Below are 25,431 nucleotides of genomic sequence, written 5' to 3' on the forward strand. Positions count from 1 at the left end.
GTAAAGTACACAAGCGGCAAGTGCAGTCAATACCTTCACTGCGCAGTGGCGATGGTACTATTACCGACGACTGTGCCGCTAAAGCGAAGTTATTGAACGCAGTTTTCCTAAATTCCTTCACCAGGGAATACGAATGGAATATTCCAGAATTTGAAACACGAACAGCTGCTTGCATGAGTTTCTTAGAAGTAGATACCTTAGGGGTTGCGAAGCAACTCAAATCGCTTGATACGGGCGAGTCTTCAGGTCCAGATTGTAAACCGATTAGGTTCCTTTCAGATTACGCTGATACAATAGCTCCCTATTTAGCAATCATATACAACCGCTCGCTCACCGATAGATCTGTACCTACAGATTGGCTCAAATGGCTCTTAGAACTATTTAAACCTAACTAACCTAGGGACATCACACACATCCATGCCCGAAGCAGGATTCGAACCTGCGACCGTAGCAGTCACGCGGTTCCAGACTGTAGCGCCTTTAACCGCTTGGCCACCCCGGCCGGCACACCTACAGATTGGAAAATTGCGCAGGTCGCACCAGTGTTTAAGAAGGGTAGTAGGAGTAATCCAACGAACTACAGACCTATATCATTGACGTCGGTTTGCAGTAGAGTTTTGGAGCATATACTGTATTCAAACATTATGAATCACCTCGAAGGGAACGATCTATTGATACGTAATCAGCATGGTTTCAGAAAACATCGTTCTTGTGCAACACAGCTAGCTCTTTATTCGCAAGAAGTAATGGCCGCTATCGACAGGGGATTTCAAGTTGATTCCGTATTTCTAGATTTCCGGAAAGCTTTTGACACCGTTCCTCACAAGCGACTTCTAATCAAGCTGCGGGCCTATGGGGTATCGTCTCAGTTGTGCGACTGGATTCGTGATTTCCTATCAGGAAGGTCGCAGTTCGTAGTAATAGATGGCAAATGATCGAGTAAAACTGAAGTGATAGCAGGTGTTCCCCAGGGAAGCGTCCTGGGACCTCTCCTGTTCCTGATCTATATAAATGACCTGGGTGACAATCTGAGCAGATCTCTTAGGTTGTTCGCAGTTGATGCTGTAATTTACCGTCTAGTAAGGTCATCCGAAGACCAGTATCAGTTGTTCGTAGTAATAGATGGCAAATGATCGAGTAAAACTGAAGTGATAGCAGGTGTTCCCCAGGGAAGCGTCCTGGGACCTCTCCTGTTCCTGATCTATATAAATGACCTGGGTGACAATCTGAGCAGATCTCTTAGGTTGTTCGCAGTTGATGCTGTAATTTACCGTCTAGTAAGGTCATCCGAAGACCAGTATCAGTTGCAAAGCGATTTAGAAAAGATTTCTGTATGGTGTGGCAGGTGGCAGTTGACGCTAAATAACGAAAATTGTGAGGTGATCCACATGAGTTCCAAAAGAAATCCGCCGTTGGAATTCGATTAGTCGATAAATAGTACAATTCTCAAGGCTGTCAATTCAACTAAGTACCTGGGTGTTAAAATTACGAACAACTTCAGTTGGAAAGACCACATAGATAATATTGTGGGGAAAGCGAGCCAAAGGTGGCGTTTCATTGGCAGGACACTTAGAAGATGCGACAAGTCCACTAAAGAGACAGCTTACACTACACTCGTTCGTCCTCTGTTAGAATATTGCTGCGCGGTGTGGGATCCTTACCAGGTGGGATTGACGGAGGACATCGAAAGGGTGCAAAAAAGGGCAGCTCGTTTTGTATTATCACGTAATAGGGAAGAGAGTGTGGCAGATATGATATGCGAGTTGGGATGGAAGTCATTAAAGCAAAGACGTTTTTCGTCGCGGCGAAATCTATTTACGAAATTTGAGTCACCAACTTTCTCTTCCGAATGCAAAAATATTTTGTTGAGCCCAACCTACATAGGTACGAATGATCATCAAAATAAAATAAGAGAAATCAGAGCTCGAACAGAAAGGTTTAGGTGTTCGTTTTTCCCGCGCGCTGTTCGGGAGTGGAATGGTAGAGAGATAGTATGATTGTGATTCAATGAACCCTCTGCCAAGCACTTAAATGTGAATTGCAGAGTAATTATGTGGATGTAGATGTAGCACTCCTCCGGTCGGTGCGTAAAGGGCGGAAAGAGTTTCGTAAACATTCGAACAATATCATATCGAATGTACTCAAGCTTTTTACTGATCTGGCCGACAATGAAGAAGCGAGGAATAACTTAAATTTTACGCAAATTCATAAACTTATTGTTAAAGGGTGTGGTGTCTCCAAGTCAACTGTAGGCCATACTAGCAAATCTGTGTCATTGGGAGAATTTCCAGACATGAATGAGTGTTTCGATTCTCCAAGAAAGGGATACGAACGTGAACGGAAATCAACCGACTCTGACGATTTTAACAAAGAGAACGTGCGTAGAACTGTACTTGAATATCACGACAGAGGAGAGTATCCAACGGCTACAAAAATACAGGCTGACCTCCGTGAAAAAATTAATTACTTGGCCTCAGAAATCTCCGTTCTTCGTCTTCTCCGCTCCGTCGGTTTCCGATTCAAGAATTGTAATGCCGGACGGAAATTCTTAACGGAACGCACATACATTGCAGCAGCAAGAGCTAAGTTTTTGCGTACAATGCACTTCTTGCGTGCTGAAGGCACCAGGCCTGAAGTGTACTTGGATGAAACTTGGGTTCCATAGAACCACACCAGTAAGTATATATGGCACGACTCCAAAGGAAACGGCGGTTTGAAAGTGCCTACTGGTAGAGGTGACCGATTAATCATCGCCCACGCTGGTTCATTAACCACAGGCTTAATAGCAGAGGCCAAACTTGTTTTCCGTAGTGGGAAAAGTTTTTTGCCAATCCGATTACCATTCAGAAATGAATGGAGAAGTTTTTAGGAATTGGTTTATTCGACTGTCGTCAGCGCTGGAAGGGGGTTAAAATGGTTCAAATGGCTCTAAGGACTATGGGACTTAACATCTGGGGTCATCAGTCCCCTAGAACTTAGAGCTACTTAAACCTAACTAACCTAAGGACATCACACACATCCATGCCGAAAGCAGGATTCGAACCTGCGACCGTAGCAGTCGCGCGGTTCCGGACTGAAGCGCCTAGAACATCTCGTCCATTGATGTCGGCCTGGAACAAGGGTCAATTATCGTGATGGATAATGCCAGTTACCATTCAACTGAGATAGAAAAGCTGCCATGTTCAAATTGGCGCAAGATAGATATTATGGTGTGGTTAAAGAGAAAGAATGTTTCATTTTCAGTCCATGAAACGAAGGGTGAACTCCTGTCTAAGGAAGAAATCGTACGTGCCAAAAAGACTCACGGATTAGATCACCTGGCAAACGAAATCTGACACCAAGTGGTACGTCTACCACCGTATCACAGCCAGTATAATCGTATTGAATTGATATGGGCCCAAGTAAAGCCAGAAGTAGCGAAAAGGAATACTACTTTCAAACTTGCTGATGTCGAGAAGCTCTTGACAATATTACTCAACAGGACTGGGAGAGGTGCATAAAACACGTAGAAGCATGGCAAGAAACTGATTTCTTGAACCAGGGTTTAAGAGACACAACAGTAGAATCTGTGATGATACACATGGCTGAAACAAGCGACAGTGAATCTGAAGACACGGAGCCAGAAGATCCGTCAGTTAGGTAAGAGCCGTCTATGTAAAAAGCTGACTTGATTTAAATGTTTGTCTATTCATTTCAGTTGAAAGGACATACTTCGAATGTTTTTCCCTTACAGTAGATGTCTGATAAATTTATCACAACTGGTGGTGATTAGTTTTCTCGAAAGTAACTGTCAGTTAAAATAAGACTATATATACTAAGGTGGTATCTGTTCTTTCGGACATGTCCGAAAGAACAGATACCATCTTAGTATATAAATAGTTAAGGCTCACCGGCCACTTGACCATCTTCTTCTTCTGTGCGAATGCACAAACAGTGCCCGAACTCTTACGGGAATCGGCAACACGCCGCGAGTAATGAGTATAATGGGCGGGGGCATTACGAATGTAGTGCGGGACAATACGTTGAGAATGTGGGTTTCGCGGGAGGCGTGTCAGAGATAAATTCCTGCAGTCGCGCTATCCTCTATGTCCTCGGTGGCTCAGCTGGATGCCGGCACGGTAACTCAGCGCGTTCGGTCAGGGGGTTCGTTGCCTTCTGTAATAAAAAAAACTGAGTAAATGGATTAGCGACGAACTGAAACGTGTGTCTTCCGACGTCCGCCCCGAGCAGATACAACGAACGAAAACGAACAAAATGAGATTATAAAAAAAATGGCTAGAGCGTCTGCCATGTAAGCAGGAAATCCCGGGTTCGAGTCCCGGTTGGGGCACACATTTTCATCTGTCCCCGTTGACGTATGTCAACGCCTGTAGGCAGCTAAGGGTGTTTATTTCATTGTAAAATAAGATTGTCAATTATGCATTAATTAACAACAGTTCTTGCTAAAAACCGGTATCGAATGTCTTTACATTCAGATATAATCTTACTGAATTTGGTTTACTTGTACATTCGAGATGTAACTCCTTTTTTTCATAGAAGGAGTTACTGGCTGTTTCGTAGTATTAGTAATGCAGTTCATAAAATGACAAATGTTGTGGTGGTTCTGTATAGACTGTATACATAAACAATGCAGTCACATCAGAACAGTCACAGCACCTATTCTTATTCTTCGAGAACAGCATAGAAATCTATGATACTTGACGACTTTTACAAAAAGCTAGAACGTAAAATTGTGCTACTTTAATATGACAGACGATAGTATCCGATGGCTAGGGAAATACAGGGTAATGTCCATGATAAATTGATTATTCTGGCCCGTCACTTCAATGCACTGTCTTCTCCGCCCACTTGATTTTTAATTCAGAAATTGTAATGATGGACGAGATTTGTAACAAAAGACAGGGACATTGCAGTAGTAAGAACAAGGGTTTTGTCTACCAAGCACATATTGCGTGCTGAGAATAATAGGCTTACAAAAATTTAGATAAAACTTGGGTTTCACAAATACTTTCGAATAAATATTTTGCTCGACTTCAGTGAAAATATTGGCTTCTAAATTAGTACAATTATTTTTGCGTAGGATATATTTGCGTTTTGTCTGATGGATGCAAGGACGAAGGATATGTATTTGCAGCCAGTAAAATATTTTCGGGAAGTAGGGAATATTCTCGGTCATATTAAGGAAAACAGTCCGAACAAAACTCTTGGCGACGGCCTACAACGACTCGCGCGTTGCTGCGCGCGGAATATCAAGGAAGTAATTGGCCTCTGTGCGTGATATGGTACAATAATGATATCTGAAATCTTACCAAAAATAATTTTGTAGTTTTCTTAACAACCTTCTAGGGGGAAGTTCCTCTACAGTCCTACAGAACGAAAATTCATCAGCGACTACATTTTTCGCTCCGCAGTCGGCAGTTTCACACATCTTATAACATTTTATTTTTTATCTTAGAATACTTTTATGTTTCTGGAATAAAAGACGCAGCATATGCATCTGTAAACTTTGAAGACGTTCATTTTTTTTCAGTCCAGTTACATTAGTGATTCTGTTACTAACACAGGTTGAAGTAAAAAATTATTTTCCTCCAAAATTTCTTGTAACGTTAGTTTTCATTTTTTTCCCAGCAGATAGTGAGAATTTTCTTTTGGAAAGTACTCCATCATATTGTAGACTAAACATTGCCGAATATTTTTTTTGAATTTCTACAAATATTTGAAATTATCACTATAAAAAGTTGACAATGCTGTAAGACGGCGAGATGACATTGAAGCCGTATTTTCGTGCCGGCCACTATAGCAGTTCGCCGACTTCGACAGCGGTATGAAAAATAGGCACTTGTACAGCAGCGACTTAGGAACAGTAATACTTGTCTTGTTTTGCGAATTGTATATACTGAAGAGATTGCTTATGTTGCATGTCTCCCTTTGCTTGCGACACATCATCGTAAATTCTCAAAGTTAAGTATTGTTATTTATTGTGTGTAAATAAAATTCATTAATACGATTTGCTGGAATTGTTGTCTAGCTATCTGAGAAGGCAGGTTTCCTAGGCACCCCATATTTGACGAACAGGCAGGATACAACAGTCTCAACCAATGTCCGAGTTAACAACGCGAAGAGATCGACATGCAGTGCACATTTAGAGCATGATACCTTAGAAAAAAATCATCTCTCACAGTGGTGTGTAGTGTGATCTGGCTGGTCGCTATTTTGCCTCTTTTTAAATGATGCAAAGAATGAAGTGCACCAAAGGCACAATCAGTCTTTTAAACCATGTAGCTGAGAGTGTAGTTCACCCTGGAGGTGGTTCTGCGATGCTTTGGGGTGCTTTTCGTATCATGACATGGACCCACTTTTTGTTGTTACCGTGAATGTGAACCAGGATATTTATTTCAACATTCTTAGGGGCAAAGTATTGCCCTTTCTTCTTCATGTTAATGGTGACTGTGTTGTGAACATTTCATGATTGGAAGCTGAAAACATCCTAATCATCTTCAATTTACGTAGTCCTGTCTTCCTTAGTTGCGTGTAATACGGTATATTGACAACATTTTACTTTTTGAACCGTCTGACTACAACTGAACGAAACACAATTTTTGTGCCATACGCGTTTCGCCTGTATTCTCTACTATGCATGTTTAGTAGCCTGGAATATGTACATATTTTTACCATTTAGTTTACATTTTGGGGCAATGTTCCTATAGGTTATAAACAGTTCTAGTTGTTGGTTTTTGCTATGATGTAGTAAAATTTGAAATTCTACTTACGGGCTGTGTGGACGATTTTTTACATATTATGTTTCTTTTCCATTTTTGGTGCCGTTTCTTTTCTTGTAATTGCCACTTGAGGTTTTTACCACATTTCACAGCATTAGAAACTGAACACTTGTTTCGATGGAGTGTTTTGGTTTGTGTTTCTGACTGTCAGATGTTATTACCAAAGATCTAATGTTATTGCTAACTATCGAGTGTAATTTTTGAAGTATCTGTGATCTGTTTGTGTAAGCGCGCGCGTGCGCGTGTTTGTGTAGTTGGCAGTAACATTCGATCTTTGGCAATAACATCCGACAGCTGGCAACACAAACTAAAACATTGCATCAAAACAAGTGTTCAGTTCCTAGTGCTGTGAAATGTGAAAAAAAACCGAAGTGGCAATTGTAAGAAAAGGAACGGCACCAAAAATGGAACAGAAACGTAATACGTGGAAAATCTTCCACGCAACCTGTAAGTAGAATTTAAAATATTACTTCATCGTAGCAAAAACAAACCACCTGAAATGTTTATAACCTATAGGAACATTGCCCCAAAATGAAAACTAAATAGTAAAAATATGTATATATTCCAAGCCACTGAAGATGCCTTGCAGAGAAGAAAGGCGAAACGCGTTTGGCACGAAAATTGTGTTTCATTCAGTTGTAGTCAGACGACCCAAAAAGTTAAAAATTATAAATATACCGTAACATTCTAATCCTACAAAAAATGTCTGAGATTGTCTGGAACAGCGAGATAAACGTAGCAGTCAATATAGATGCAGTATGGTAGCTCTAATGGATCTAGTCATCAATGAGTTGCTTTAGCTGGATATGGCATACCAAAAGGAACTTACAGACTTCCTTTTCCACCGAAATGAAGCCGTTATCAAGGCTTAGACTGTTTTGGCTTGATGTTTCCTGGCGGACTAATGTTTTTCGAGTTTTATATCTCGCATAGGGATCATGGATAGAAGATCATAAGATTCAGTGCAAACTCTTTGCACCTGAACCCACAAAAGAGCGTGGGTTAGCTACTTTCTGCCGCATTGGGTCCATAGTCTTACTTCCAACTGACTTTCGGCGACTGTGCACGTTCTGCGCCACATAATTCTCTTGTTTATGATACTGCTCGGTGCCAAAACATAGCGGCACATGTAATATTTGTAAAGACAAAGCACCATGCTGTCACCAGGTCGGTAGGTTGTAAATACGTTAAACTGAGGTGTTTTGGCGATCTGCTACTTACGGTTATTTTTAAAGGAACGTAAAATGTTTTATTAATTTTTTGAGATTATTACGTTTTTATGCCATAAAATATCAGTTGTAAACTGTGTAACATTTTGCTAGCATTTCTGTTAAATAAAGATAGAATAAGGACAAGTTTTTATTTATTACTGTTCTTCATAATGTCGAATATGTTGCAGTAACTCGGCGAACATTTACGCTAAAATAAACCCGGACTCGCACGATCGTGCTGATCCTCTAACCATCTATGTTTTTAGTGAAAGAATATTTTTACTGTTTTTCGTCGTCTAATACGTCAAAATACACAGAGAATTAAACTCAATTCTCCATTTTCTTAAAGAAAAGTGCTCATGGTGAAAAGAGAAACAGATAGTAATTTTCCCTATCTCAATACGCGAATGGAATACGACAGGAAAAAAAAAATGTTTTTTTTTCCACGACGTACTCTCTGCAATAAACCGTACAGTTTCCTTAGGACTACATATGTAAATGTACTGCCTGATCCTCAGCCTGAGAAAAAAAAATGAAGCACCATGAAAGAGAGAAGCAAACGAAATGAAATTTTACGGACTGAAAGGGTTTGTGATGATATTTCATTGATTGCAAAATCGAGTCAAATTGAAAAATAATTTGCAGTATAAGCCCACTTACCACTGTTAAGCTGCACCCTTTCTCGCTTGGATGCATCCATTGATTAGGTTTGCAATGGTGTCTTAAACCTGTTGTATCTCTCCTCGGGCAAGCTTGCCAATAAGTGTTGTAACTGTCCTGGATAGCGGCAGTAGGACGCAGTTGCCCGAGCTGAGCTCTGCATGTTCTGTCGGGGCCAGCTCTGAGGATCTTACTGGCCACGGGTGTAAATCAGTATCACACCGCAGTTCATAGAAACAAGCGTCATGTGTAGACGAGCATTATCCTATTGAAAAGTGACACCCAGGTTGCCGCAGTACACGTTCACGATAGTCACTCGGCGTAGTGCTGAAACACGGTTCGTCATTGAACGCAGTACGACGCAGTTCATCAGCAGTCCATGCTTTCAGTCCACTGCACCACGCAAAACGTAGCCGTTTGTGTTGTAGTGTTAATGCCACCCTAAGCATCGGACGGTCCAGCTGCTGCTACTCTCCAACCAACGGTGCACGATGACACAGAATGTTACAGGAAGTCCATTAATTGTTCTGGGATGGGAGGCGCAGATGTGAAGGGACTACGATGTGCTTGTTGCACAAAACGGCGGTCCCTACTTTTGGAGGTCAGAAGTGATCGGTCGGAGCGTAGACGACGAGTATGCCTGCCGTCACTTTCCCACGACATCAGGTCGCTGTCAAATCCGAAAGTCTCACAAATCTGGATATTGCATGATTAGGTCAACCAGCTCAATGGAGACCTACAATGAGGCACCTATCAAACTCTCAGAAGCTGATAACGGTGTCTCAAACTAATATGTGGCGTCTCCGAGTCGTGCACAAAGTCGTAACATCTGAAACTGTTCACGCCCTTTATACGAGGGGGGACCCAAAAGAAACCGGACTCCGAGGGCGCTGCCACTCGTAGACGTAGTACAGGGTTCTGACGCTAGATGGTGTAGTAGAGACCTTCATGAAACTGCTGTACAGACGGCGTCAGTGTAGAGCTGAACGTGCAAGTGTGGTATTGTGTTTCTCTGACTGTTGGCGGGTTACCCCTGCGAAGTCGTTATGGCAACTTTAAAAGAACAAAGAGTGTGTGTGAAATTTTGTTTCCTGCTTAAAAAAACAGCAACGGAGACACACCAAATGCTTCAGGAAGCTTTCCAGGAGGACGCTATGAGCCGCACACAGGTTTTCGAGTGGTTTGGGCTCTTTAAACGTGGTGAGATGTGTGTTGAAGACCAAGCTCGTTCTGGACGCCATTCAACATCGCGAAATGAGGAGAACATTGAAAAGGTCCGCCAAAAGATCAACGAGGATCATCGCCAAACGATCGACCAAAATTCAGCAGAGACAGGAATCAGTTGGAGCACGTGCCAGAGGATTTTGAGTGAGGATTTGCACGTGAGACGTGTTGCTGCTAATTTTTTTCCGCGCCTTCTCGCACAGGAGTAAAAAACCATCCTCATGAATGTGTGTCACGACTTGAAAACAGAGATTGCACGTGATCCAAACTTCTTGTACAAAGTCATTACAGGGGGTGAGGGTTGGTGTTACGGGTATGACCCAGAAACCAAGCAGGCGTCAAGCCAGTGGAGGACTCCCAACTCTCCCAAGGCAAGTGAGGTCAAATGTGAAGACGATGATCATTGTCTTTTTTGATGTTCGTGGAATTGTGCATCGGAAATTCGTACCCCCTGGCCAGGCCGTTAACCAGCACTTTTACTTGGATGTTTTAAGGCGTCTGCGAGAGGATGTGAGGAGGAAACGTCCGGAACTTTGGCGATCAAGTGACTGGTTTCTGCATCACGACAACGCTCCAGCACCAACGGCCTTAGGAGTGACCCACTATTTGGCACCTCAGAGGTGGTCTATCGTTCCCCACGCTCCGTATTCGCCGGACTTAGCCCCGTGCGACTTTTTCCTATTTCCACGAATGAAAAAAATGCTAAAAGAGGAGCATTATGACGATGTGGAGACGGTAAAACCAGCTTCGCAAAGGGCACTGGACAATATCAAACTTGAAGAGTTCCAAACATGCTTCCAACAGTAGGAAAAGAGACTTGACAAGTGCATCGCATGTAATGGAGAGTATTTTGAGGGTGATTAAAGTAATTTTGTAAAAAGGTTCATCAACAATTTTTATGACAACAGTCCGGTTTCTTTTGGGTCCCCACTCGTATACCCCTTACCAGGATTGGTAACAACAATAAACGCGAACATCACTAATGAACCCTGGTGGGCGGCTTACCTTTTACAGAGAAGTGCAACTGTAATTATTTACATAACCTTCGATGGTGTGTACGTCTACAAAGTTATACTGACATACGACCATGTCTTCTGGGTGTTTCACTTTAATTTACAGGCAGGGTATTGAGTGACAAGTATGATTACAGATAATGGCTGACTAGAGCTGAAATTTTAATGAACAAGATTCAGCAGGTGTTACCTTTCATGTGTTGCACGAGCGCACCCGCAGCGGCGAGCAGCCGCGCCGACTGCATGGCGGGATACTTGTCCAGCACTGCTCGCAGGATGCGAGTCACCTCGCCCACACACGCGTGTGCCTCCACGCGCTGGCTCTCCCGATCCACTGCAACAAGAAGCAGTACACCATCAGACAAACCACATCCGCAGTTCACATATCATTGGTATTAGCATTATTTTTGTGTAAATAGCTTTTTTTAGGATCCCGTCTTCTGACTGTTATGACGTTGGCCGCTGGTATGATGTTGGCCGCCAAGCTCTTCATCTCAAGCTAGGATTTGCACCTAGCGTCTACAGTTCTCACCCTCTACAGTTTATAACAACCCTACCACAACAAAGGTCAAAAATTAATTATGATTGTAGTGTTGCTCACGGCCGGCCGAAGTGGCCGTGCGGTTCTGGGCGCTACAGTCTGGAGCCGAGCGACCGCTACGGTCGCAGGGTCGAATCATGCCCTGGGGGATGGATGTGTGTGATATCCTCAGGTTAGTTAGGTTTAATTACACTGCTGGAAATTGAAATAACAACACCGTGAATTCATTGTCCCAGGAAGGGGAAACTTTATTGACACATTCCTGGGGTCAGATACATCACATGATCACACTGACAGAACCACAGGCACATAGACACAGGCAACAGAGCATGCACAATGTCGGCACTAGTACAGTGTATATCCACCTTTCGCAGCAATGCAGGCTGCTATTCTCCCATGGAGACGATCGTAGAGATGCTGGATGTAGTCCTGTGGAACGACTTGCCATGCCATTTCCACCTGGCGCCTCAGTTGGACCAGCGTTCGTGCTGGACGTGCAGACCGCGTGAGACGACGCTTCATCCAGTCCCAAACATGCTCAATGGGGGACAGATCCGGAGATCTTGCTGGCCAGGGTAGTTGACTTACACCTTCTAGAGCACGTTGGGTGGCACGGGATACATGCGAACGTGCATTGTCCTGTTGGAACAGCAAGTTCCCTTGCCGGTCTAGGAATGGTAGAACGGTGGGTTCGATGACGGTTTGGATGTACCGTGCACTATTCAGTGTCCCCTCGGCGATCACCAGTGGTGTACGGCCAGTGTAGGTGATCGCTCCCCACACCATGATGCCGGGTGTTGGCCCTGTGTGCCTCGGTCGTATGCAGTCCTGATTGTGGCGCTCACCTGCACGGCGCCAAACACGCATTCGACCATCATTGGCACCAAGGCAGAAGCGACTCTCATCGCTGAAGACGACACGTCTCCATTCGTCCCTCCATTCACGCCTGTCGCGACACCACTGGAGGCGGGCTGCACGATGTTGGGGCGTGAGCGGAAGACGGCCTAACGGTGTGCGGGACCGTAGCCCAGCTTCATGGAGACGGTTGCGAATGGTCCTCGCCGATACCCCAGGAGCAACAGTGTCCCTAATTTGCTGGGAAGTGGCGGTGCGGTCCCCTACGGCACTGCGTAGGATCCTACGGTCTTGGCGTGCATCCGTGCGTCGCTGCGGTCCGGTCCCAGGTCGACGGGCACGTGCACCTTCCGCCGACCACTGGCGACAACATCGATGTACTGTGGAGACCTCACGCCCCACGTGTTGAGCAATTCGGCGGTATGTCCACCCGGCCTCCCGCATGTCCACTATACGCCCTCACTCAGAGTCCGTCAACTGCACATACGGTTCACGTCCACGCAGTCGCGGCATGCTACCAGTGTTAAAGACTGCGATGGAGCTCCGTATGCCACGGCAAACTGGCTGACACTGACGGCGGCGGTGCACAAATGCTGCGCAGCTAGCGCCATTCGACGGCCAACACCGCGGTTCCTGGTGTGTCCGCTGTGCCGTGCGTGTGATCATTGCTTGTACAGCCCTCTCGCAGTGTCCGGAGCAAGTATGGTGGGTCTGACACACCGGTGTCAATGTGTTCTTTTTTCCATTTCCAGGAGTGTAGTTCTAAGTTCTAGGCGACTGATGACCTCAGAAGTTAAGTCGCTCAGTGCTCAGAGCCATTTGAACCATTGTTGCATTTTCGGGCAACAACAAAGTTATATTATGTTGCAGGTGTCATTAGAGCACGGTTAATAAAGTCATTTCTTGACATAATGGGTAAACTAGGCACTCATTTTTTCGTCTTTCCCACGCTGGTCTCGTTGTGAACTCATGGCTCAATCGCCGAAAATCTAGGTGGTGATGATTCCAAGCACGGATGCAAAGACGCCTAGGCGTTATTCTGCGATATTCAAAAGTTTTATAGATGTGTTTCATAAACCATTCTCGAAGATTAAACTTTTGCAAGTTAGGACAATGGTGATGTAAAATAGTAATCAGTACTCTTAATTTAAGTTACACTTCTGTTTTATTACTTTTTTTGCAATATCACGTAACTCGTTCCAAAACATCACTTCGCAATATAAAACATACTTGAAAATGTCTTCCTCACTGTTAAAGTTCACATTTCATAAACTGACTATAATTTGCGTCTTTTTAACATGACGACCAAAGCTTGACTCTCTAATAACCGCTTACGCGCCCAAAAATCAGAGTTACAAGTACGTCAAAGATCATAGTGACAAAAGAAAGAATACACATAAGAATAATATCATTGCAATATATACATATCGATGTATCGAAGTACCTCTACATTAATGAAATAAAATCTGAATTTTGTCACAGAAATATGTTAACTATTTTACAGAAACACAGTAGAATATTGTTGGTATCGAGAGGTTGAGGTGAGGTGCCGTAATGGTTACGTAATTCAAGTACCATTACAAGTTCCCGCATGTACCATGGGAAGTTATTCCTTGAACTCATGTCCAATCATCATGTCTCCTCTTGTCGTCAGTGTTCGCCACGTATTTCTTTCCTCGCCGATTATGCGGAGAACCTCAGTTCTTTTAGTGCCAGTCTACCAAATTTCCGACATCTTTCTAAAGCATTCCATCCCAGACGCTTCGATTCTCTCTTTTCCGGTTTCCTCACATTCTACGATGCACTTTTGTACAATTCTCAGAAATTTCTTATTCAGTTCGAGGTCAAAGTTGACAGTACTAGACTTGTAACTCTTCAGGCTTCACTGGCGAGATCTTTTCATGTGGAATAATCGGGTCTACTGCCGGATGCTAGTGTTGCTCAAGCACAGCGCTACCTGAGACTGCCTTATTGGATGATCTTGTCCAGTATTTATGCCCAGAGGGCGCTGGGTGCTCTCTCTGCCGTCCGCGTCCGCCTGGCGCTGCCTGTAATGTGTTGTCTCTTCCCCGGTGCTCCCTCAGACTGCAGAGAGAGCACCCAGCGCCCTCTGGGCATAAACACTGGACAAGATCCTCCAAAATACTGCCGCAACCAATCAACCTGTGTCAAGTGCGCTGGCAATCATGACAGCCACACATGCACAAGACCACGAGAAGATGCACCGACGTGCGTCCGCTGTCACGGACCGCACGTGGCCAGCTGGCGTGGCTGCAAGGCCTTTGCAGACCGCGCCAAAATCGACCAAACGCAGTGAGCTGCACCGGGAGAACATGAGAAGACCAAAACCAAGAGACGACGGAGAAGAAGACGCAAGAAGTCCTCACGCTCCTCCCCAGCGCAGAGGAACAAAGAGATGACAACAAGCTGCCCACCTGAGCGGACAGCCGCCCCCATTGCCAGTGAGAGTGGCAAAGGGGCTGACCGACAATAGACGACATCGGAAGGCGCCTGACCGCCGAGAAGCCGAAGACGCCGCAGTGGCAGAAAGCGGCTCACGAGAGGACAGCAACAGAAAAGAATCGCACGCATCCATCGAGGATGCGCTGAAAGAGGCGGAAACGCGCTTCAAGATCGCGCTGCATGCGGAGATGGAAGCTGCCTGCCTCAAGTTACGGGAGGCATTCGAGCGCAGACCGCAACTGACAGCAGCGGAGACGCAATCGGAAATGATGACCGATTGCTGCAATCGACCAAGCTGTGCAAACAAACCGCACCACACTGATCGACAAAGAAGTCATTACAGACAGCAGATCTATAGTTAACCTCGAGGTGATGGACGAGGCGTGCCCAAATCCCGCAGCGCGAAACAGGGATCAACGCAGCTGGCTAGAGTACCGCGCGGAAAGGGCAAGAGAAGAAGAAGAAGGTCGCCTCCGGGACGAAGAGGAGAAACGACGGCGCAGACAAGGATACTACTCCAACTACCGCTGCTACAACCGATACTGACCGGCAGGAGACGAATGAACGAGAAGAACCAAAACGAAACAACAAACAACAACCAAAGGTGACAACACCAGCAGCTCTGGCCGGGTTGCAGGTTTTCCTTAGGCCGTAAGGTAAATACCGGAGCTCTCCCCCGAACTTCCTGCAAATAAATTCCCAACTGGGAGATAAATTCCCCCCAAATTTCCATTAGCACACATGCAAACAAATAAAATAAAATAACCAGTGATGTCCCATGTACTCCCTCGGCCGAAAAAGAGCAAAGCAAGCTCTAGAAAGGCCCGCCTTCCCCTTATGGGAAGGAATGAAAAGTGCTAAAAAAAATCCTCCAATACGGCAGTCTCAGGTAGCATCTGAAGAAGCCAACGAGTTACGTGGCCGAAATATTGTGCCAGAGCGACACAAACATCCGGCAGTAGACCCGATTGTTCCACATGTCAGTACTAGACTTCTTTCGCCCTCTTCGCCTGTTCTTGTCTGCGTCTTATGTCCTCTTAGCTTCGTCCTTTATACGGTAGTTTGCTTCCAAGGCAGCACAGCTCCTTCACTTCGTGGTCCTCAATTTTGGTGTTAAGTTTATCACTAATTTCATTTCTGCTACTTCTGATTACTTTTGTATTTCTTTGGTTTACTCTAACCCCATGTTTTCTGCCCATTCATTATGTCTTGTACATTTTCCATTCACATTAATGTGACCACCTGTCAGAAGCCTAAATAACCAACTTTCGGAGCGCGAAGCGCAGCGAGACGCGCAGGAACAGAATCAATGAGGTTGTGGAAGATAGTGACAGGGAAGTGGAGCCATGTCAACTCCAGTGCCGCAGCCAGCTGCGCTAGGTTACTCTGTTGAAGATCTATAACGCCTACATCCCGGACGAGGTGGTCCCACTGATTCTCGATTAAGTCTAAATCTGGGGAGTTTGGTGCCCAGGGGTGAACGGTAAACTCACCCTGATGCTCTTCGAACCACACACTTACACTGAGAGCTGTGTGACAAGTTGCATTGTCCTGCTTCTAGATGCCATCGTGCTGAGGAAAAACATGTAGGAGTGGACGTGATCCCCTAGGATATGTGCCTATTTGTTTTGATCCATTTTGCCTTCCAGAGCGATGACATCGCCCAGGGAACGCTCTCCAACCTGGACCATTTCGCGGACTGTTACAAGGGCAGGAAATATATTCGCATTTGCGAAAATGAACCACTTCCAGCTGTATAACAGAATGGCGTCAATGTAAATTTGTACCGGACCTGGACACGGACCACGACTTCCCGCTTTATACGAGCAGTCATCTTAACCGCTTTTTCCCCTTTTATTTTCACTTTATTTGTTATTGTCCTCGTCATTTAGCCTACGCACACGTCACACGATACACCTCGAGGCCCCCAAGAAAGACAGGCCGCGGCGCGTACGTCACGAGGGTAGGCCTGAGCTCGTTCGCTCGCTTAACTCAGCGGGCAAAATGTGTTTCTAAACCTGTTAACTCACAACTGGATGTGTACGTACTAACGAGAATTGGATCTTCTACTGGGATCTGCTATTATGAAGTATTACTGATTACTAGTTGTACAACAAAATTTTAAATCAATTCTCGACATATATGGTATAACGGCTTGTTTATAGTATTTAGTCTCTTCTGCGTAACAATCCTCATTTCATAAAAGATGTGCTGCCTTATGCAACTGATAACCATTTTGGCCAGATTTTAATTATATTGTACCCCAGTGCAGGCGTAACAAATTATTAGTAGGCCTATGGACTTCTTATCATTGTAGAACTAAAAACAATAAGATCCCATAATAGTGGATTCCAGTAGAAGATGCAATTCTTGTTCGTACATACACACCTAGCTACGAGTTAACAGGTGTAGAAACGCAGTTTGTCTGCTGAGTTGAGTGAGCTTGGCCTACCTTCGTGACGTATGCACCGCGGCCTGTCTTTCTCGTAAGCCTCGACACACCTTCAATTTCTTAGTTGAATGCTTAAGTAACTTTTTTTTTTTTTTTTTTTTTTGTTACAGAGGGCTAACCCTCTTAGTAAATGCGCTGAGCTACTGCTCCGGCGCTGCTGCACCTTTCTGAACACGACTCTCACGTCCAGCTCCAAACTTCAATACGTCGTGCATGTGTCACACCTGTACTTGTACTTCCGATTAATGTTTATTTTTAAGTTGCAGGTCCGGTATTGGCCGATAAAAACTAAATTTCAGTGCCTGTGCTGTGAAGAGGTATGATGGTTCAAATGGCTCTGAGCACTATGGGACTTAACTTCTAAGGTCATCAGTCCGCTAGAACTCAGAACTACTTAAACCTAACTAACCTAAGGACATCACACACATCCATGCCCGAGGCAGGATTCGAACCTGCGACCGTAGCGGTCACGCGGTTCCAGACTGTAGCACCTTTAACCGCTTGGCCAGGTATGATGAAATGTTGCTTCAGACATACATGGATGTCCGAAGAAACAGGCACAACGGTGACTATAGCTGCTATGAAAGACAGGAAATATAATTGCAGTTGCGAATATGAACCACCTCCATCTGTATTCCTTCGGTCATGCACGCATCTCTGAAGGAACATTGACAACTGGTAGCCTATTCCTCCCCCAACTGTTTTTTAAAGTTACACTAGGAGAACGAAAATGTTACCGATACAGTACGCAGCAGTAGGCAAAATATGCTAAAAATATTGAGAAACAAATTTTATACAATGAATAATGTTTATGGAGATGTTTCAATAATTTGTTGGCTCTGAAATAGAAAGACAATCGCGACGTGTATGAGACACGATATCAACGAAACGTCGAATTGTAGAGATGGTTGAAACATACAGGCAAACAGTTTAGGAAAACAATGAAGCCCGAATGCATCCTGAAATACAATAACGGAATGAGTGAAAGTGATCATCAAGAATGATAGTCTGTTTCCCAACTATGAGACAGATTCTCAAAGGGTACGGCAAGCTTCTTTTTTTTTTTTTTTTTTTTTTTTTTTTTTTTTTTTTTTTTTGAATCGCTCGTCTTCCATATTTTGCATTCTTTATAAGTTGTATACAGTTAATCTTGCATTTCTGCAACTTGACCCAGCCATTGTCCGATACCAAAATAGATCACCAATAGCAAATATACGATCACTGCAGGAGGTGTAAGTGTAAGCGAAAGAAGTACGTTTACATATAGTGAAAATTGATACACGACTGTTAATTCAACGCAACTTTCGAATGGGTCCAAAAAATCAACGCAGCAATATCGTGAATGTAACAGCTATTTGCGACAGTATCGCTTCGTGTAGAGCTGAATGCAACTTTGTTTGGGAGTGAATAGGAAACTGTGCACTATATTAACAATTTTTAATTCATGAAGGAAGTTTTTTAAAATTACATACCGACGTGAGTTGTAACGGTCGTTGACTATAGTGAATGTTATTTCAGTGGCCGGTGCAGAGCAAAATGGTAGCGATTTTCTTAGCAACGAGTTGCTGTTTCAAATACTATATGACATTAAAAGCTCTCGTCAGTAGTTGAGTCACGAAATTATACAGTTATCGGGAAATAAAAAGGGAAAAAGAACACTGTTGCAATAAATTATTTGATGCTATTGGTAGACTGCGAACGGAGCTCAGCAATACATTTAATCATAGGCATGACGAAGTCCGAACGGATTTCAGTCTAAACATGATGGAAGCAAACCAGAAATTCAAGATGTTAAGACAGTTTGCCGAACAAAACAAACAAACGAAAACTTAAAATTAACAAGGCTCATAATAAAATTCGTGCCCAAGATAGTCAAGCTGCACACACAAATGGTGTTTGTAACAGTAACAAAGTGACGATTAGTAAGTGGCGGCGTTCAGACGCATTCCAATGAGTTGAATAACGAAGTATAAAAAATCTACCGGTAAGTTTCAGAATGCGAAAGGGCAATGAACGAAACAAATAAAAAGTTTGTACAGGAAGAGATTGATGCGGCACTATGTATAACAGATCGTAACATTGTTAAAATGCCCCAAGTAACCATAGACAACGCGATGACTACACAAAACGTTCAATAATATTAACCCAAACAACGTATTCATGCCGTTGCTTTTATCGAACAGTTAAAATATGTATTTCCGAAACATTATACAGATCAGAGTAACATAGATACGTGTACCACCTACATGAAAGGTGAAGCACATATCTGGGGTATCAATGCATCCTAAAATTACTCCACATACAAAGAACCTCAAATAGAATTCTTTAAAAGAAATTTTTTCACAAGAAAACCAATAATACATAAAATTATAAATTCTTCCACAGGCGATCTACGGAAGATATCATGGTACAACGCGAGAATATATGCTGAAATACTAGAATGACAATGCCTACGTCGATGAACCAGTTAAAGAGTAAGAAATTAATGTTAATTCAAACACTAAAGTTATGACTGGCGGTACGTGTAAAATGTTGGCACTCACGCCATATTTGAATTTGGAGCAATTGTGATTAATGATAGATCGAATCGAAGTCGTCGCAGCAGAATGGGAATAACGAGGAAGAAATAATGATGGAAGTCGAAATTGTAATACTAACCCACCATGAAGATAAATTCAAAATTGCGGAGAACCAAGTACATTCGATCGAGGAGACGACGACATGCAGAGATAGGACGAACGGATTTAATTCGAATCATCAATCAGATTACCCGATGCAGGAGACAGAGCATAGCATCAATACCCAGAACGTGCAAGTAGCATCCATGAGACCGTGCTGCTGCAAACTAAATTAAGTTTCGGAAACCTCATCCTCCGAAACTAATATCACAGGAAACGAGTCAGATATCACCATAAATATCATTAAATGCGAACGTATCACAGACCTGAAAGACGACCTGTACAGCGAGGAAGATGATGCTGACAAAGACACTTTTATTGTGGAAGTGAAGATTCGAAGAATAAGTATGGACACCATTGTGGACTCAGCGAATGAGACGAGTGCTATCTCGGAAAATTTATTCTGATAACTGAATAATCTAGCTCCATTCCCAACGTTTCCTGTTATTAAAGCAGATGTTTTCAGTGCTGTAGGTAATCGAAGCAGGCCCATCAAAGGTCAGCTAGTGCTAAGGTTCGAACTTGAGGAAGATGAGTACGAACAGATCATGTTAGGGTTATATGCTTAACATTGGTTTAGTCGTCGGTATTGACTGGTTGACAGAGATTAAACGTAAGATGGATTTGGAAGAGAGCTGTCCGCATATGAAGTCTGATAATGCAGTTACGTGTGAAGTACGGCTCAACATGTGGGCAGTGTATTAAGAGCAGAGCAAATAGTAATATAGCCAAGACACTTTTCCAATGCTTTTCTTAGTTCGCAGCGTCGTAGTTTTCAAAGATCATTGCTTCAAGAATTTTTTAAATTGTGTTTGACGTACTCGTCAACATGTAGACACTGTGTTGAAAAGCAGAGCAGCTGATGATATGTGACGAAGCACTGTATTGCATCGGTGACCAGTGTATCATAATGCATTAAAATGATTTTGAAGCACAAACATGTGTTTGGACTAAATCAGGGCATGTAAATATGAATATTAACGTATAAGTATAATGTAAATTTTGTGTCATTACTATTTTTTTCAAATGATAACTTTCAAACGACCATTAAGCAATATGATACACTACATTCTTTTGAGATAGTGAAATGTATATAGATATAAATACGATTTCTTACGACGCTTGACGTTTCCTATACATACGATCTAAACGTTACCCTACTTTCATCCATCTGTTCCCTACTCCAATAACTCCATCCGAACAGGCCTCGGAAGGCCCAACTCCAAGAGGCGACAATGGATGTAGACATGGAGGGGCATGTTGTCAGCATACCGCTCTCCCTGCCGTTGACAGCTTTCGTGACCACAGCCACTACTTCTGAATTAAATGTCTCCTCAATTGGTCTCTCAAGGGCTGAGTGCACACTGCTTGACAACAATGCTCACCTAGCCTGTCAGATCTGACAAGAACCATTGTTACTACCGTGGTAAGGTCGTAGACTCTCTGGCTGATGGTTATTATGAATATTCCTGTTGGCTCACATATATCTGGTCTGGGGCGTAAGTGCAGACATTTTTGTTGATGACTAATGACAGTATTGCGAACAACATTACATCAGTATTTACTTTCTTTGCAGACTAATAATTGTAGCTATTACGAGAAGAAAATGTTTAGTTTAGTTAGTACCTCCAAGTACACAAATAAGTCGTTAACGCTTATTTACTCCTGGACAGCAGCTCAGATATTGTAATGTGGACACAAATAAAGAATCCTACAGTGAGAAGAGTAATACACTTAGTAGTGCTGTTACAACCATGCAGAAGACATGAAATCATAAAGTTCGTGACGTGTTTGTTGAAAGACTGTTTGACACAAGAAAAAAAGGAACCAACACACTGATATGTGTACATATTAAGGTACGGCATATAAAATATCTCCTCCTAAAACTGTTATACCCTAAATACATATATGAGAACAACTTTTTTTCTAGATGGCCGCTGACACTTTCCAGCGATGCTAGGCATCCTTTAGTGTTCGCTGGCTGTGGGATGAGGAGATTTCATGGAAGTGGCAGGGTCTACTAACCAGCTGTCTTGCATGCTACCTATCCCAGTGAACTGACAGAGTGACTTTTTGAACATTAAAACAATGACAATGGTTGTTTACAAATGACGAAGAATATTTTACAAGCGAATCTGGAATTCTAGTTTTGCCAGGCCTAAGGAATTATGTGTGGAGCAGAAAACTAGATGGTAGGCAGCACAAATTGCATATGAACATCGCAGCGTGTCTACAACTGATCACCTTTTAGGGGGTGACAAGTCCTAAGGGTAGACTCAGTGTATAGTATTACAATGACGCGTAAAAATAGTTTCAAATTACATTAGATGTGATGTTCCCAGTTTCCTTCTGCTGCCTCCAGCCAATTAGAGTTTGGTACTAAAATGACATGCCAGATATGCAGTAAACGAATTACATGACAGTTTGAAAGTCAAATATATAGCCATTGTTTCCGTGAAAATCACATACCTCAAACATAATATTAAATTGAAACCAAAGTCAAAGTTATGCATTATTTACTGAAACATACATCTCTCTGGCGTAATATTCAAATGATTCCAAGGTCGAAGAGGTACATACACACACACATATTTGAATTTCAAAAATTCTTTACTCTTTGTGTTCTGTCTATATTCCATATGTAAGCAAAACGTTCCTGCTTAAACACCCTTCACGTAAATTAATGATTCCTCTCTGTTACCTCAGACTGAATATTATAGTGAAGCCAATATCAAAATAACGCGTATTTACCCACACATAAGAGGGCGTCCTGGCAAGTAATGCCTCCGATTTTTTATGTGAAAACTATTAAATATTTTTTAAATGTAACAAACGTTATTAACATTCTACACCTTTATTCTTCACGGCTACGTATTTTCAGCCCTCTGTCTCTACAGGGCTCCTAATTGCAGCGTTTAACAATACGATGTGTAATGTAACTATGTCGGTGCTGAGAATCAATGCGCTGTAATCGAGTTTCTAACTGCAGAAAACGTGCCTCCAATTGAAATCCATAGAAGAATGAAAGCTGTGAACGGTGATGATTGTATCGACATCAGTAACGTGCGACGTTGGGTTGTTCGTACTCCCAGTGAAGGAAACGGTGGTGCTAACCTCAACACGTGTAATACCCCATTTTAATCTGTTTCCAAAATTTAAAGAAAACCTTCGACGATTTCATTTTGATAGTGATGAAGCGGTTCAAGCAGAGGCGAGGTTGTGACTCCGTCAGCAAAGTCAAACATTCTACAGAGAAGGTGTCAACAAACTGGTCTCTCGTTAGGTGAAATGCGTTCATCGCCAGGGTGGCTATGTTAAAAATAAATATGTAGACTTGAAGAATGAAGACATAGAATGTTCGTAACGTTTGCTTTATTTAAAAATCTTCAAGAGTTTTGACAATATAAATTCGGAGGCCTTACTTTTCAGCACGCACTAGTACATACCTGTGTCGTAATATTAAAATTATTCCAATTTCAAAGATATGTATTATATATGTACACACATATATCTGCGTTTCAAACGTCAAATACTGTACTCCTCAAACATCTCTCTCATTCAAAGTAATCATTTCTCTCTATAGTGATCTCTGTCATCTAAAGATTCAGTCTGTCTTTCGCTCAGAGTGTCTACCATCCCCCATTGGGTTGTCACCATTCCAACTACATGGCTACCACTCCTCCCGGGTTGTCACAATTCCCCTTAAGTTTCCATCCAGGCACACTTAATGGCTAATGAGTAACAATTAAAAGTAAAAGCCTAACGTTTCATAATCTATATGCCATAAAGTCCAACACCTAATATGTAAAATTGTGTAATATTAAAAAATGACTCCAAGGCCACAGATATGCATTATTGCATTCCGTCAGAAAGGTGTATTTCATAAAAACGTTCATGATATGAAACCCACGAATGCATTCAGTTCTTGCCAGAGAGACAGCTGACTGCTGCATTATTCTCTGCTAAGGACGCAATTGAATGTCATCCTCTTCGCACTGTACAGAGGCGATGGGTTGGAGGGTTTTTCATATCCCATGGAGTTGGCTGCATATACACCCACTCAAAAAAAGAAAGGTTGTACACCTGAGGAATTATCCGAATGGGGCGCAAATCGGTAAATGTGATTCATATGTACAGAAAACAAATGGTTACAATGGTGAAGCCACGAATCTGTGACAAGTTGCTGGATGTCTACGCCTCACCACAGAACGTGAACGTCGGAGGCATGACTGCTCTGTACAGTAGGATAGGCGATCTGTGGCAGACCTGACGAGAGAGTACAATGATGGCGTAGCTGTGTTTTGAAGCACACCGTTAAGTACACATTATTGAACATGGGACTCCGCAGCAGACGACCCCTACATGTTCTCATGCTGACCCAATCACATCGTTAATTACATTTGCAGTGGTCAAGAGATCATTGAAATGGGCCACGGATAAGTGGAATGATGACATATGGTTGGATGAATCACATTTCCTGTTATATCTGGTTGATAGTCGTGCCCAGAATCGCCATCATCCACGAGAACGGCAGCTTGAAACATCCACTGTGGCACAAACAAATGCCAGTGAGGGCCGAATTTTTTATTGGGACATTTACCTTGGTTTGCATGGGATCTGTGGTAAAATTCGAAGGCGCAATGGGATCTAGGAGTAGATGGATACTGCTGGTTCTGCTGCAGGCTGCCCCAAGGCTTGGGGCTACCACCAATATCCATCTACTACTGCCAATTCCTTAACATACCATCACATCCGAAACTAATTTATTTAGTAAATTTAACTAAATCTAATGATCAATAAGAAAAGATCAGAAGAACTAATATTTTACTGACTATAAAATCATTAAAAATGTTGCACATGAAGAAAACATTTAATTTTTAAATAAAGGGATAAATCTTTTTAACAAATTCTAATAAAATATTTTATTTTTTAAAACTCTAATAAAACTTTTCCTTTGAAATTAAACCAAAAAATGTATCTAATGTGTGGGATGAATTTAAATTTGACATAAATATTTTAATAAATAAGAGAGCAAAATAGTCAAATGTAATACTTACAAAACCTGTTTTGAACCAACTTTCATAATAGAACATTTGAGAAGCAATAAACACATAGAGCATTTTGACTATATATTAAATTATAATAATGGTGACATGTTGTCCCATATAGGTGTTGCTGACTGCAGAGTCATATTCTGCCTGTTTATATATTTCTGTACTTGAATACACATGCATATACCAGCTACTTTGGTGCGTCAGGCTTAATTATTTTAATCTAAATATTTTAAATATTTTGCCATCCTATTTTTATCAAATTTTTTTTTATATTTATTGTTTGCTTTAACATATCTTTTACAACATTAGGATGTGCCATCTCTTGCTTCTTCTGCAATCATTGAATTTATGTCATAACAATGTAATAATTCAACTGTTCAATCAATCATTTTCAACATCACTTCAAAAGATAAACTAAGTGCTTTATAACACCAGGAGGGATCTAAATAAAATGTGTTTATATATGTTTTATGAAACTTGCAAAAAGAGCAGTTAATAATA

At 42.5% G+C, this 25,431-nt stretch overlaps 1 protein-coding gene across 1 annotated transcript in view; it reads right to left on the minus strand.

The window, feature by feature from the left end:
• LOC126471216 (rho GTPase-activating protein 45-like) overlaps positions 1–25,431 on the minus strand; it is a 682,307-nt gene that overhangs the window by 335,562 nt on the left and 321,314 nt on the right. Inside the window, exon 4 of the mRNA XM_050099339.1 lies at positions 11,078–11,221. Coding sequence (XP_049955296.1) covers positions 11,078–11,221 — 144 coding nt within the window. The remainder of the gene's footprint in view (positions 1–11,077; positions 11,222–25,431) is intronic.

Source organism: Schistocerca serialis, chromosome 3, assembly GCF_023864345.2.
Source record: "Schistocerca serialis cubense isolate TAMUIC-IGC-003099 chromosome 3, iqSchSeri2.2, whole genome shotgun sequence".
NCBI classification, from domain to species: domain Eukaryota; kingdom Metazoa; phylum Arthropoda; class Insecta; order Orthoptera; family Acrididae; genus Schistocerca; species Schistocerca serialis.